The sequence below is a fragment of the Manis pentadactyla genome, chromosome 16, assembly GCF_030020395.1.
Source record: "Manis pentadactyla isolate mManPen7 chromosome 16, mManPen7.hap1, whole genome shotgun sequence".
Classification (NCBI taxonomy): Eukaryota; Metazoa; Chordata; class Mammalia; order Pholidota; family Manidae; genus Manis; species Manis pentadactyla.
In genome coordinates this window covers 36140994-36157192 of record NC_080034.1, presented here as the reverse complement: position 1 = coordinate 36157192, position 16199 = coordinate 36140994, and the positions used below count along the sequence as shown (strand labels likewise).

Here is a 16199-nt window from a genome sequence, read left to right as displayed (position 1 = left end):
CAGAGGCTCTCCCAGCTGTCTCAGCTAGATGTGGCCAGGGTCATGTCCCATTTACGGCTGAGGAGCCCAGGGCTCAGAGCAGGGAGTGGCTCCCCCAGATTCACCAAGCAGAGCCTTGAGTTTCTGACTCCCCTGACCAGGTCACAACCCCGGCTGACCCAACACTCAGCCCTAAGAGGACAGAGAAGGGGCCCAGTCCCTGGTGGGATGGCTGGACCACTCCCCTCCCATGGCCCAGCCCCTCAGCCTGCTGTGGCTGACAGGGCACTGGGCAGAGATGCCCCCACGTCCTCCTCTCTACCATCCCCATGTGGCCTCTCCAACCTAAAAGCCCTGCATCCTGATCAACCAGCTGCCCACTGGCTAGAATTCAGGGGTCCGTCTCATTGTCCCTCAAGAGCCAGGGCCTGACCCCAGCTCTGTCACACTGCCCCGTCACACTGCCCCCTTCCTCTCAGTGGGCAACAGGGTCTCTTAAGATCAGTGTCCCAGGGAGGACCAAAATGGTGGCAGAGATAAAGAGGCAACCTCCCACAAGCTGGGAGGGCAGTCACAGCTGGGGGTGGGGGTGGTGTAACAGTGGGGAATACAGTGGCAGAGCCAGGTTGCATGCTTCAGGGCCATCCCTTCCTAGCTATGTGGCATATTCACCCTCTCTATGCTGTTTCCTCATCTATAAAATGTATGTACTTGCAGCACCTAACTCATAGGCTTGTTGTGGGGATGAAATGAGTTAATACAAGTACAGTGCTGAGAACAGCGTGCAGCGCAGTGTATGGCTCTAAAGGCCATGTGTGCAAGCGGTCATGGTTATCTGGACACTTCTCCTCTCCCCCACAGCCTGTGTGGCTTCTGTCCCTGCCCTACCCCCACCTCTACACCCTCACATGCCTCCCCTCCAGGACATCTGACAACAGTAAACACAGAGCATCTCTCCAATCACTAACTCATTCATTCATTCACCCGTTTATTAGATACTACCTGTGTGCACCAGTCACTGAGTTCAGTGCTCTACATCCTTAGCTTATTTAGTCCTCAAAACAGTCCTTTGTCACTTTTTTACATATGTGGAAGCTAGGGGTCAAACAAGGTAGGTAATCTGCCCAAGATCATCAGCTGGTAACTGGGAGAGCAGAAGTTCAACATGTATGAATGGATTTCAAAGCCAGCACACCCGTCTGCTTCTCTGACAGAGAGCACATCACAGTTTGTGAGGCCTGCTTGCCTGATTTGCTCAGGACTCCACACATGTCTGGGCAGGGAGGGGCTGGACCCTGGTTAACCACGGAAGTGCCTACGGAAGGGAGGCTCTGACGAGGGCCGGTCCTGAGGCTCGGTGGCCAGCCCACGAGGCACCCAGGTAATGACAGCTTTACCATACCCGTCATCATTGCCCATCTGAGAGGGACCAGAAGGCTGGACTGGGGGGTTCCAAGCCCTAGAAGCCCCAGGAATCCTAGAGCCTCCTGAACTATCTAGGACTTCAGACCTGGAATAAGAGAATGACTGACTTATTAAGCACTTGTTAGATGCCAGGCACTGTTACGCCTTCTCTTTACATTATTTCACTGAATCCTCATAACACTCATTTGAAGTAACTACTCTCCCCATGTTACAGATGTGGAACCGGAGGCTTTTAGAGGTTGTCATATGCTTCTAAGGTCACAGTGGGTAACCCAGGCAGTTAGACTTCAGGGCTTTTCCTCTCAGCCTCCCACAAGGACCTCTAGCCTCCTAACTCCATCCCCAGCAGTCCCCATCTCTCCCCAGGAAAAGTTCCAGTCCCACCCCACGCTGGATAGAGGCAAACCTTGAAATGCCTCCCTGGGGTGCTCCAGGAGGAGGCCTAGGACCCAATGAGCTGATCTCCTCCCAGCACTGGACATAATCTGTGGACCCAGCGTAAAGGAAACTTTGTTCAAAAGTGAGGTCCTTTGTTCAAAAAAGTATTAAGAAATTTCAAGACAGTGAGAGCAGAGCATGAAGCCAAACACAGGCCCTGTGTGACTGCACAGGCCACACACCCGTGAAGGCAGCCCTGGCCCCTCCCCACAGAGGCAGTGGGAGGGTGGCCTCAGAACACACCAAGAGAGGACCAGACCACGGAGGAGGGCAGTGGGGACAGCCCCTGCGAGGACCCCAGAGTTCTGAGTTCTAGTTAGTCCCTGCAGGCCCTCAAGCTCCCCGGGACTCAGTTTCCTCATCTGTAAGTGACATGCTAGACAGGATGCCCTCCACTGTCCTTTTAAGCTGGGCAGTTTAGGCTTCGGTGCTGATGCCATAGGGAGCATACTAGGATGGGCAGCCATTGGGGAAGGCTGGCATTCAAGGAACAGTCTGGGAATCCAGGACTCCTTCAGCCTCCCAAATCCAGCTTGGTTGTGTTTCCAGATGTGACCCCACACATCTGGATGTCACCTGTGTGACACCTGCACTGAGCAAACATAGGCGAGTCACATGGGACAACCCGCACTGGCTGATGGGTTGACATATGTATAATATAGACAAAATTTGAATATTTGGAACAACACAAAGTCCAGGGCAAAAGCTTATTTTGCTTTCTAGGAGAACCCCTTAGGACCCTGCAAGGTCAGGAAGGGAAGTAGGAATATGAGAAAAAAATGGATGCAGAACTTAATAGACTATAACTTCCAGGACTAGTAAATGCTGTGCTGGGAGAGCCACTGTCCCTGCACAGCACCTGATGGAACAGTACAGAGGAGCCACCTGGTCAGAACAGCACCATTGCCACCTACCAGCTGAGCAGCCTGGGGCAGGCAGCTTAATCTAAGCCCTGGTGTTCTCCTCTGGAAAAATGGCATAATAATGCCCCTGTGAGCCTGTTGGGAAGCCTAAAGGAGACGGCCTATGCGAAATACCAGTCCACAGGTCTAGCATGGAGCAGCTATAGAACAGGACCCAACACTCGCGGAGCGCCGTCTACTACTGGGCTGAACCATGTGAAATTGCCAATGTTCAACTATTATTTACCTATAAAAATGGCAATATAATATGGTTCTACCTAATACGTGCCAAGAACTGTTTTTACATTAATTCATTTCATCCTCTCAACAACCCTGTGAGATAGGTACTATTATTATTCTCATTTTAAAATGAGGAAACTGAGGCATAAAGATGTTAATATCCTTGCCTGAAGCCACACAGCGAGTAAGAGGAGAGGCTGGGATTGGCACAGGACAGTCTGGCTTGAAGATTAATAACTGAGATTCCAAATGATGACCCTGAATCATGAAGATAAGTTTAATTATGTTCTGTAGCCTCAGTTTGAGAAGTCAGAGAAGTGTGAAATCCATTTTAGAAAGGTCTCCTCCATGCAAACTAGTTAAAATTAAAAAATAACATAAAATAAAGACTGGCTCTGAAATCCAGCTAACTGGAAAAATCCACCAGTGAGCCAGACCTCACTCCCTGCTGATGGCAAATACATGCAGGTTGCTGGGCTTATTTTGATACCCAACCTGATCTGCCCTCCGTAACACAGTCTAAACTGGAAACATTCACCAAAAGCCCATTATGATAATCAGTATTGTTGTGCCATTGTTGAATCTGCGGGGATAAGACAGAACTTCTGAAAGATTTCTAGGCTATAACCAAGGCAAGCTTCCTCCCTAATGGGTGAGCACCCTGTGGGGAGTCCTTGAGACAGGGATCTGTAGATGTCCAGGGACTGTGCTTTTGAGGGTGGCTGTGGGTTTTATCAATAGTCATATGAACAAGACTTCAACTGCTCTCCTTAAATGGGGATTAGTAAATGGATCAACCCTTGATATACATGTGACCCCAGAAGAGGTTGAGAAGTGGCACTAAGATGGACAGATCCAGCAGGATTAGGGAGCACCAAATTCTGACTGAGGGTCAGAGGTCCCACTGTTTGCTGGCCTCAGCCTGAGCGTAAGGCTCTTTGAGCATATGAAATGCTGTTTTTAAACCAGAAGCATCTCTGGAATCAAGTGTGGAAAAGATAAAGCAGCTTTTGCAATACATAATTTCCTGCAATTTCTGCTTTTTCACCCTATCTTTTAAAAAAAACATATTAAGTTCTTCTAAAACAGCAGGATTGCCTCGATTTGCATCTTGCTGCAACTTAATCAGGCTGCTTGGGAGATCACAGCAAACATCCTTTCTCTCCAGGGTGACCTGGCCCACTCTAGCATATTAGCACTCCCTGACCCAGAAGAGGGCCACAGAGGTCAGGCCCAGAGTCAGTAGGTAGGCTGAAGGCTGGGAGAGGATAGCAACAAAGAAGAGGAGAACAGAAGGCTGCTCTGACTTGGATCTTGCTGGCAACCCCAGGGTTGTAACAAGAATAGGTGAATGCAAAATGTAAGGGGCTCCAAAAATCTCAGTAATCAAAATAAAAATTCTAATGTGGTATTTTTAAAAATAAAAAAATCTGCAATAAACAAAACATCAAAAATTTAAACAAAGCCATTTTAAAAATGAAGAAATTGAGGCACAGAGAGGTCAAGTTCCTTTCCCAGGGTCACATGGCCAGTAAGCCATGTCATTTGGTCTGGGTCCAGAGTCCAGGTTCTTAACCACTTTGCCCTACTGCTTGCACCCTGAACCTTAAGAAGCACTTTTAAATAGATGGAGGGGACTTGGTGACATTTATTGTCTTCTCTGTAAAGTTTGCTGGGTTTTTCAAATTTCCTGGGGTTACTACATTGTCTTTTGTAGTCAGAAAAAAAGAAGACATCAATTAAAAAGAAAAATAATCATTAGCAACAATTCTAAAATTCAGCACTCCAGCAGGAGAGAACATAGCCCAGAGATGGGGGTGATTCGGTGGGCAGTGACCTCTGGGAAGGCTTCTGCATTCACAGAGGGGCCCAGAGGCCCCACTTACCAGGATAAGATGGCAAAAGTAGGAGACCTGGGGTGCAGGTGTTTGGGGGCATCAGGGAAGACCTGATAGACTAGAATTTATTCAAACACAGATGGTGTGTGTAGAAGTTGGTCTAGGAGGCTGAGCCTGTCTTTATACACTGAGGTCAGGCTGTTTTCTTTCTGCTGTCTGAATGAGACTGACTTCTCAAACAATCCAGTTAGTGTGCATCTATTGATTTCAGAGACTGAAAACCCCAGACTGACCATTCTCCCTCCCACTCACTGAGCATGTGCATCTGGGACACTAACCAAAATCTATCAACTAAGTTCAAAGAAAAATGGAACGATGCAGCTAGGAGGATGTTCACTGCAGTATTAATTATATTGTTTCCTACCAAAGAATAGATTCAATAAATTATGGCTCATCCACAATTTACAATTATACAACGAAGGAATATATGCAGCTATTAAACACACATTTTCCAAGAATATCTAATGACATAGGAAAATAAATATGGATACCATATTCTACTAATTGTTAAGAAAAAAAAAAAATATATATATATATATATACACATGTACAGCCAGAAAGCACTTTGCAGGAAATGCATCAAAATGTCCACAATGATTATCTCAGGGTGATTTTTTGATTCTTTGCATTTTCTAATTTGTCCATTATGAAGGCGTTACTTTTTTTGCATGGGGAAAAAAATGTTTTTGTTTTCTTTCTTTTTTTTTAAACCAGAAAAGTGATTTCTAAGACCAAAAAATTTTACAAACTAACTTTTAAAAGGGTGATACTTGATCCAGGGATGCAAGGATGGTAAAATATTCGAAATCCATCAACATCATCCACCACATAAATAAAAAGGACAAAAACCACATGATCACCTCTATAGATGCTGGAAAAGCATTTGACAAAATTCAACATCCATTCATGATAAAAACTCTCAACAAAATGGGTATAGAGGGCAAGTACCTCAACATAATAAAGGCCATATATGATAGACCCACAGCCAACATCATACTGAACAGCGAGAAGCTGAAAGCTTTTCCCTTAAGATCAGGAATAAGATAAGGATGCCCACTGTCCCCACTTTTATTCAACATAGTTCTGGAGGTCCTAGCCATGGAAATCAGACAACACAAAGAAATAAAAGGCATCCAAATCGGCAAGGAAGAAATTAAACTGTCCCTGTCTGCAGATGACATGATATTGTACATAAAAAAACCCTAAAGAATCCACGCCAAAACCACTAGATCTAATATCTGAATTCAGCAAAGTTGTAGGATACAAAATACACAGAAATCTGTTGCATTCCTATACACTAAAGATGAACTAGCAGAAAGAGAAATCAGGAAAACAATTCCATTCACAACTGCATCAAAAAGAATAAAATACCTAGGAATAAACCTAACCAAGGAAGTGGAATACCTATACTCTGAAAACTACAAGACACTCATGAGAGAAATTAAAGAAGATACCAATAAATGGAAACACATCCCATGCTCATGAATAGGATGAATTAATATTGTCAAAATGGCCATCCTGCCTAAAGCAATCTACAGATTCAATGCAATTCCTATCAAAATATGAATAGTATTCTTCAATGAATTAGAGCAAATCATTCTAAAATTCATATGGAACCACAAAAGACCCAGAATAGCCAAAGGCAATCCTGAGAAGGAAGAATAAAGCTGGGGGAATTGCACTTCCCAACTTCAAGCTCTACTACAAAGCCACAGTAATCAAGACAATTTGGTACTGGCACAAGAACAGAACCATAGACCAATGGAACAGACTAGAGAGCTCAGATAAAAACCCAACCATATATGGTCAATTAATATATGATAAAGGAGCCATGGACATACAATGGGGAAATGACAGCCTCTTCAACAACTGGTGTTGGCAAAACTGGACAGCTACATACAAGAGAATGAAACTGGATTATTGTTTAACCCCATACACAAAAGTAAACTCGAAATGGATCAAAGACCCGAATGTAAGTCATGAAACCATAAAACTCTTAGAAGACAGCATAGGCAAAAATCTCCTTAATATAAACATAAGCAACTTCTTCCTGAACGCATCTCCTCGAGCAAGGGAAACAAAAGCAAAAATGAACTCATGGGACTACATCAAACTAAAAAGCTTGTGTACAGCAAAGGACACCATCAACAGAACAAAAAGGCATCCTACATTATAGGAGAATATATTTGTAAATGATATATCTGACAAGGGGCTAACATCCAAAATATATAAAGAACTTACACGCCTCAACACCCAAAAAGTAAATAACCCATTAAAAAATGGGCAGAGGATATGAAGAGACAATTCTCCAAAGAAATTCAGATGGTCAACAGACACATGAAAAGATACTTCACTTCACTAATCATCAGAGAAATGCAAATTAAAACCACAGCGAAATATCACCTCACACCACTAAGGATGGCCAACATCAAAAAGACTAAGAACAACAAATGTTGGCGAGGATGTGGAAAAAGGGGAACCCTCCTACACTGCTGGTGGGAATGTAAGCTAGTTCAACCATTGTGGAAAGCAATATGGAAGTTCCTCAAAAAACTAAAAATAGAAATACCATTTGACCCAGGAGTCCCACTCCTTGGAATTTACCCAAAGAATACAATTTCTCAGATTCAAAAAGACATATGCACCCCTATGTTTATTGCAGCACTGTTTACAATAGCCAAGATATGGAAGCAACCTAAGTATCCATCAGTAGATGAATGGATAAAGAAGATGTGGTACATATACACAATGGAATATTATTCATCCATAAGAAAGAAACAAATCCTACCATTTGCAACAACGTGAATGGAGCTGGAGGGTATTATGCTCAGTGAAATAAGTCAGGCAGAGGAAGACAAACACCAAATGATTTCCCTCATTTGTGGCATATAACAACGAAGAAAAACTGAAGGAAAAAAACAGCAGTAGACTCACAGACTCCAAGAAGGGACTAACAGTTACCAAAGGGGAGGGGTGTGGGAGGGCGGGAGAAGGGGATTGAGGGGTACTCTGTTTAGTACACATGCTGTGGGGGATCATGGGGAAGACAGTGTAGCACAGAGAAGGCAAATAGTCAATCTGTGGCATCTTACTACACTGATGGACAGTGACTGCAATGGGGTATGGGTGAGGACTTGATAATATGGGTAAATGTAGTAACCACATTGTTTTTTCATGTGAAACCTTCATAAGAGTGTATATCAATAATACCTTAATAATAAATAAATAAATAAATAAAAGGGTGGTACTTGAATGGTGGTCATTCATCATGCCGGACTTAACCACAATACCCATCTTACCTAAACATCAACCTGCATAGTTTTGAGTCTCAGAAAACTTTCACTGGGGATTCCTTAACCCTGACCCCCCATTCACCTTACCTCTTTCTTCTTATCTTTCTCCTTCCCTCTCAGGACTCGTCCCTGGTCTCTCACTGGAGACACCGGGCTCTCCCTGAAGTTTGCCCTTAGAGCAATGAGAGCTCTGACTTTATCAGGATGTAAGGCTGTTGAGCCCCCTGGCATAAGGTCCTGAACAATCTGGCCCCCACTCCCACCTACACCTTCACCTCTCTCACATCAGTCATCACTCTCACACTGCATGAGCTGTTCTCTTTGCCTGGACTCATCTTCCCCCAAGTAGCTGCATGTGCTCATTCCCTCACCTGTATGTGTTTTGGGGCTTTATATAGTATTATCCATGAATTTTCCTTTAGGATAGTAAAGAGTACTATAAAATGTTTGTTACAAAAGAGAGGCAATGGTTCTCACAGGCCTGAGGACCCCTGTGTACTGTGATTGCTTTCTCTCACTAAATTGGAAACTCCGGGAGGTCAAGGACTGAGTCAAAGCACGTTTGCTGAAATGAAATCAATGAACACACGAGCAGGCTATCGAGGCCTCAGGGGCGGGAGGCCAGGGGCAGAGGCAGTGCGCAGCTTCGCTCCCCTGGCTGGTGATAGGTGAGCCGCACTCTTGGCAGTGTGCGCAGGGGCCTGACTGGGAGGCGGTGAGGATGTGCTCTCCGGCCAGGCCTAGGTGTAGCTAGGGGTCAGGAAAAGGCAGGGCAAGGGGCTGCCTGCTCCCCGCGTCAGCAACACCACCCCCACCGCCTCTCTCCAGAAGCCCAGCCACTCGCCATGCTGGCTAAAGGCTACTGGCCCCACAAAGACCAAAAAGCCCATAGTGGTTCCATGTACCAAGGAAACTCGGCTTCACTGTGGAGAAGGGAAAGAGCCCCTGAGGGTAAGAGTCCAAGGCCTGGGCTAGAATCCTATAATCACAGGCAGGCCACCTCGGCCTCTCTGCACCTGTAAGCCAGGGTCACTCACACCGACCCAGCCCCCAGCCCTGTGGTGAGAACCAAACTGACAGTCAACATGAGTCCTGGGCAGCTGTGAGAACTATGCAAACGTTGGTCAGTATTACACAGAATAATAATAGTTTTACTGCCAAGCACCAGGAGCTCTTGGGTGATTCAGAGGCCCTTCAGGAGTTTAAGCTCATCACTGTCAACATCAAGTACCATTGAATAGTGTTTTGGATCACATTCTGATTGTGGGAACTTTCTTGATATTTAAATTTTAGATGAGCGAGGCTTTTCCATAAGCTATCAAAGCATGCTGGTGACCCTCTGGGGACCACCCGAAATCCTTTACCGGTCCCCGCCTGCCCACGCTGTCCCCACGGATGAAAGGAGGGTGTGCCTACTTCAGCAGAATGTGTTCTGAGGAGCAGGAAGCGCTGCTCCGGTGAAAAGTCGGCCCTCAGACCCCACCCTCTTCCCTTGATCCTCCCCCAGAATGCCGAGCTGGAATGGCAGAAGCAAAGCCGTTCAGATGTAATTATTTTAATTCAGCCAGATGCTGGGAATTAGTCTCTTTTCCTTGCACGTATTCTAGGGAAAGACAGACCTCAGCCAAAGATACCCCAAAAGAAAAGATGCTTGACAATCTCAGGAGGAAAGGAGGGAGCCCCCGCCCCCACCACCCCCGCCGCTGGGCGCGCCTGCACGGCTTAAATCAAGGAAACAGCAGCCATCCCTGAAGGAAGGGAAGGGAAGGGAGGAGAGGGGAAGGAGGAGGGAGGTTCCTGATAGATACTAAATGCAGACTGTTTACCAATCCTGGAAAACTAGACAAATAACAGCACCCAACACTGTCTAGAGCTTTAGAATTTCCAAAGCACTTTCACATACATTACCTTATTTAATTATAAACTAGGGAGGAAGTGACAGGATGAGCTAGACACTCGGGGCAAATTGAATTTAGGCTTCAAGGAATTCAGAGTCACTCTTTCTCGGGCACCCACTAAGAGTCAGGTGCCAGTTAGGCAGTCGCCTTGATGATCTCCTTTAATCCTTGCAGCAACTTTACCAGACCCAATATACAGGTGGAGAAACTGAGGCTCGGAGAGGTTTAGTCCTGCTGTCAAATTCCTCCAGAAACTAGGAGCAGTTATGTATGAATAGATTGCAGAGCTGGGGACACCACAGCCTAGTGGTTAAAGACTCTGACTCTAGAAACTGATTAGATTGCCTGGGTTCAAATTTCATTTAATCAGTGGCTGTGTGGCTTTGGGCAGGTCACTTAACCACTCTGTAAAATGAAGACCATAATACATCGGATATTATAATACATCATACTATATATTACATTACACATTATAGTACCTCAGATAAATGAGGCAATACATGTAAACCACTTAGCACAGTGCTGGCTCAGAATAATGCTCAATGTTGGCCAACATTTATATCTCTGCAGCAGCAGTTTTCAAAGTATGGACCAGGAACCTCAGGGGGATGAGGCCAAAGCTATTTTCATAATAATACTAATTAGGTGCAGAGTTTTCTAGAAGTTACCTGACAGTGATACCAGAACAGAATGACTGCAGAAGCAGATAGGAGAATCCAGCTCTCTTCTGTTAAGCAATTCAGGAGATTTACAAAAATGTAAAACAAGGCCATGCTTCTCATTAAATGACTTTTTGTTTCAGAAAATATGGTTATTTTTCAAAAAATATGTTACTTATGTTAACCTGTAACAGGTTAAGCTATTGTTGTTTGAAAATGAATTCACACATAATTTTTTAAATATTGTTTTAATTTCTAATATGGTAATATTGATAGCTGATGGACACAACTTACACTGACTTCCCAGGAAGAAAAACAAAAAAAATCTTATTTCTCCTAGTCCCTCCCAGATCCTTTAACCTGAGCTGGATGCAGCTCAGCAGGAAGCTAGGTTCCCAGGTTACCCCAGGCTTGGTTTTGTGCTCACACTTCATTTCCTCATCCGTAAAATGGGAATGACAATAGTACCTACCTCTTAGGATTGTTGTCAGGAGTAGCAATAACTTAAGTAAAATGCCCATCACTTGACAAATGGTAACTATCATCATTACTATATTTTATTATTAATATTAGCCTTCAGGTCCTCTGAGTCCCTTCAGCCGTCTCCATTTCCTGCTTCCCCACAGTCCCACAAAAGAAGCAGGACCTGAAATTGCAGAAGCTGCCTGGGATCGCAGACTCTGGCTTCCTAACACACACACACACACACACACACACACACTCTCTCTCTCTCTCTCTCTCTCTCTCTCTCTCTCTCTCTCTCTCTCTCTCTCTCTCTCTCCAGCCATGCACTCTCACTCCCTCAATCCCATGCAGGGTGTCACGCTACTCCAGAGCCAGAAGTGAAAAATGACAACTCAATGCCAAGTGCCAAGGCTCCAAGACTGAAAAGGTCCCTCTGCTGCCAGCGCTGGTGCCAAGGCAGGCTAGGCTCAAGGACATGCGAGTGGTGGCCATGCTGGGGAGTGGATGGAGCCCTGGCATAGGAGCCAGGAGACCAGGGCTCCTGGCCCAGCTCTGCTGCTGGCTATAGGCAAGTTCCTTCCCCTCTCTGGGCCTCCATCATATCAGCTGTATAAAGGGAAGATACGTTCTAGCTCCACTGTTATAGAATTCTATGGCAGCCCCAGGTCACACTGAGGAGCCCTGTCTTCCCCCAGTTCCCTCCAGGTACACAGGTGGTCCTGGGGTCACAAGGAGGCCAGCCTGACCTCTGTCACTGCCCCACCCCCACCAGGCCATATCCTGGGGTCCCTCTGACACTCACCCTACAGTTGCTCAGCTCCTCAGCAGATAGGATGATGGTGCCACATTTCTTCCCTGGGACACCACTGGGAGAGAAGATGAAAGAATGGCGAGCCAGACAAAGACAGAGACACAAGCCTGAACACAGCCTGAATCACCCTTCCTCACCCCCCAACTGCCCCACCGTCCAGCTCTGCCCCAAAGCCCTGAGATGACAGAGTCTCCTAAAATACTGTTGGCAGTGTGGCCTAGGGCGTTGCTTCCTGGGCCAGGCCCCCAGGCCTGAAGCTGCCCCACCCCCTTCTCCCCAAGAGCCCACCAGGAAGGGTAGTGTCTGCAGTGAAAATCCTAGAATTGGAAAAGCATCCAGACTCACCCGGAGGCTTCCAGACCAGTGGTTCTCAACCTTTCCATCCAAAGACCACTTCTGTGGGCAAAAGACCTTGTGGGCTACCCACCCCACCCTGCACCCAGCTGACCCCCAGAGCCCCAGAACATCCCAGGCTCTGAGCTGCTCTGATTTGTTGTCAGAGGGAGAGCAGCAAGAGGGAGTGCAGCAGAAGGACTGGTGTACTCCTGGTGGCTTGCCCAGCCTTTCTCCCATGGCTACTCCTTTGGAACTCCTTGGCGAGGGTCTCTCCAGACGAGAGTGATCGCAGCCAATCAGGTGGCTCCTCCGTAAGGTAGGCAACCAGAACAGGATGTCCACACCCCCAGAGAAACCCCTCCAGGAAGGCAAGTTCCAGGTGGGGCTCTTCCCTTGATCAGGAGGGACCCTCCCCCAGGCACCAGCCCATCCCACTCCATGGAGAGGTCAGTGATTGGGACTAACCCAGGGGGGTCCCAGTGCAGCCAGAGGCCACTGGGAGGGAGAAGAATGTCAGATTGTCCAATAGCTACATGGCTTTTGGGTCATTATTGTACCTATCTGAGCCTTAGTTTCTTCCCCCTTTGAACAGCTACAACTGTAGCATCCGTTTTACTATCTAATACGCACACACAGTGCCTGACACAGAAAAGGCCCTCAAGGAGCATCATTTCCTTCCCTGACCCCTTTCCTTACAATTGTGCAAAGTTGATAAAATCTAGCCACAGGTGTCTGGCCAGCTTGGGGGCTACCAGCATGCTGTCTGTGGAGTACACTTTGAGAACCACTGATGGAGCTCTTCCTGGCATCAGCTCCTGGAGGGAGAGGCTCTCAAACAGAGGAGGCAGAGGAGGCAGGGTGCTAATGAGACTGCCCAAATCTCCCCAATCAGGTGAGCTGCACAGGGGCCACATCTGAAGGTGGCAGTGCCTGCCAGCTTATCCCCTTAGACTCGGGCAGCTGAGCCAGTGCCTCAGAGCTGCTCCCCAGTGCTAGTCTGGCCCTCACTGGTGGTAAAGATATAATTTGTCCGACCAGGGAGAGAGAATCCTCACACCAGCCTCCTCGGCCCAGTGTCTCTCCATCTGTTTCTCTCTGCCTCTGAGCCTCTCTTCTATTTCTGATCTCTCCTTCCCTCCTCTCTAGCCCCAACCTGCTCAGCCTTCCTTTCTGCCTCCCTCCCTCTGGTCTTTCTGGTTCTCCCTCTGCGTTTCTCTGACTCCAGCTCCCTCTCTAATTGCTGCTTCTCTACTTCCTTTCAAACTAGCATCCACGCCCTTCCTAGGCTGTGAGCATCCCTGGGCCCCTGGAAACCCTTCCCCACATCCAGCTGGTCTGGTAGCCAATCCTGCTGCTGGGACCCCAACTCCAGAGAGCCCTCAGCAAAGACGAGTAGAGCTTTGCTTACTCAGCCAAAATGCTCATCTGCCAGAGGCAATTCTGGCTGGTCCCCCAAGCAGATGTCCCTGCTCCCTGCTGGGGTGAGGACCCTCCCTCCAACCAGCAGAGAGGAGAGAGATGGAGTAGGGAGGGTCTTCCTTGCCCACATTTGCATGAGGCCAGCCAAAAGCAGATGGTCAGAGTGGGGGTTGGGGGAGTGAGGCTGGCCCACCTCAGCTGGTGGGCAAATGCAAAAAGTGAGGATTTAACTGAATCTACTCTGTGAGAAGGAGGCTGACATCTAGCAGTGGAAGCAATGGAGGGGAAGTGAGGAAAGGAAATAAAGAGAAGGGAGGGAAAGAGGGAGAGAGAGAAGGTGGAGGGCCAAAGAAACCAGGCTGGGGAAAGAGGAAGGGAAAGGACAGTGCCCAGACCCTGCTGATTCCTGGCTCAGCCCCTACCTCTAAGCCCCATTCTGCTCCCGGAAGTCCCATAAGCTACTGGGGCTGGGGATGCTGGAGCTCCAACCTGGGTGAGGAGCGGGGTGAGCTATAGAGTGGCCCAAAGTGCCTGGATCCTTGAGGAGGGAACCAGAACCCTCCTTGTCCCCCTGACTGTGGCTGAACGCACAGTGGTGGGAGCAGGGCCTAGGTCCAGCTTTTGAGGCCCCCTTGGCAGAGCTGCCTGAATGTCTGGGGACTCCAGGGCCACAGACGTCTGGTGACCTACCCATTGGACACAGCTGGCATGGGTTTGCCTGTCCTGGAATTCAGGCTGAACGCTCCTATCCTGGGGAGAGAGAAGAAGAGAAAGAGCATGTCATGAGCTGAGTACCCTGTCCTGAGAGGCCAGAGCACTCGGCTTCCAGATTCTTGGAGACAGGTTTCTGTTCCAGATCAAACATCAAAATAGGACTAAAAGCCAGTCTGGGGGAAGAAGAGGGTTTCTTCCCAAACCTTGTTGTGAAGCGTTGGGCAACTCTAGCTCTGGGGTTCTCCAAGCATGGTCCCCCGACCAGCTGTGTTAGTGTCCCCTGGGAATGTGTTAGAAGTGCAAACTCTCAGGCCCCATCCTGGACCTCCTGGGTCAGAAGTTCTGGTGGGCACGGGGGAAGTCTATTTAACAAGCTCCCAGGTGATGCTCATGTCTGCTCTGTCTCTGAGCCTCAGGGTGTAGGCTGTGAAATGGGGAGATGGCTCAGAGAACTGTGAGATCACGGAAGCAAACACTTGTCTGGCCCAGGATAGATGCCCAGGCAAAGGGAGCTGTTTGTAGGTCTAGCCAGGTAAACTAGACTTATACACATGAAAACTTCAGTGAGGGGAGAAGATCCCCATCCTTCACCAGAACATCCGACAGCCCCCAAAACCTTGACATTTTTAGATCCTGCTCTCCCTGTAAGGCTCAGCTCATTCACCATCTCCTACCTGAAGCTTTCCTCAGTTCCCCCAGAAGGGGTGTCCCTGCATCAAGGGAGGACCAGGCGACAGTAGGCAGTAAACACACCCAAATGGCTTGTGGGCATTGAAGCTGAAAGGGGCAGATACACACTCACTCCTGAGACCCTGAATTCTATAAGCTTCAGAGACCCCCAAAACCTGGATTTGCTCCCTCTTCTTAATAAATGACAGCTATTATCATTATTTTCTATGAACCCGGAGGAGGAGACCTCTTTGGAGGATGGGAAGCCTTTCTGGGGGCCCTAAGGTTACTACACAGTCACTGGGGGCCAGAGGCAAGGGCCTGGAAAAGAGGTCCCCTCACCACACATACACATACACACACACTCACACAACACACCCTGCAGTTACCGATCACGGTGAGGGGACAGCATCGAGGGTGAACCTGGCAGAAGCGGTGGGTGGGGCTGATGCCCAGCCCAGCCTGATCCCCCTTTCCTGACTACCCTGCCCTGTAACCTGCATGCTTGCCCTAGTCTGCCAGCCTCTCTTGCGTGGGCCCTGCTCCTGGGGCTTCCTGAGAAACAGGGGCAAGCAAGGTCACCCCCACCAGGTGGCCAGCCCTGGCTGGTCCCTGAAGCCACCCTCAGGCTCCCTGTGAGAAGCCTTGGGATTCCTCATCACAGAGCCTGCTCAGAGGAATAACTTTCCTCTAAAAGCACTTACGGCCCCAGAATGCAGAATGTCCGAAGCAGAGCGAGATGCGGAAGGCCTCACCATACCCAGCTCCAGCCCACAGTAAGGTGTGACTATCTGAGGACTATGCTGTGGAAGTAGAACTCTGGGTTAAATCCGGCTCTTCCACTTCCTAACCGTGTGGCCTTAGGCAAATCTCTTCCCCTCTCCAGGCTTCAGTTTCTTCTATATAATGATAGGGGTGGGTAGTAGGAGGGGACTAGATAGTATATCAGGGCCATCCTAGGAATATGGGGCTCTAATAACTGAGCCGGGGTCCCTCCCAAAGACCTGGGTTAAAAGCCCTGCAAGAGCAAAGCCCACGGGATCTCCTTATTTC

At 47.9% G+C, this 16199-nt stretch overlaps 1 protein-coding gene across 7 annotated transcripts in view; it reads right to left on the bottom strand.

Annotated features, from left to right (window-relative positions):
* The window catches only part of CPNE5 (copine 5), a 90940-nt gene that overhangs the window by 33784 nt on the left and 40957 nt on the right, over positions 1-16199 (bottom strand). For 4 of the 7 annotated variants that reach the window (XR_008994487.1, XM_057494351.1, XM_036916171.2 and 1 more), the window contains 3 exons: positions 14454-14513; positions 12354-12404; positions 12000-12063 (listed from right to left, as the gene is read on the bottom strand). Coding sequence is in view for 4 of the 7 variants with exons in the window: in XM_057494351.1 (XP_057350334.1) it covers positions 12000-12063; positions 12354-12404; positions 14454-14513 (175 nt within the window). In the remaining 3 variants the exon portion in view is untranslated. Of the gene's footprint in view, positions 1-11999; positions 12064-12353; positions 12405-14453; positions 14514-16199 lie in introns of those variants that run through there. The other 3 variants (XR_008994488.1, XM_036916172.2, XM_057494353.1) reach the window with 2 other exon arrangements.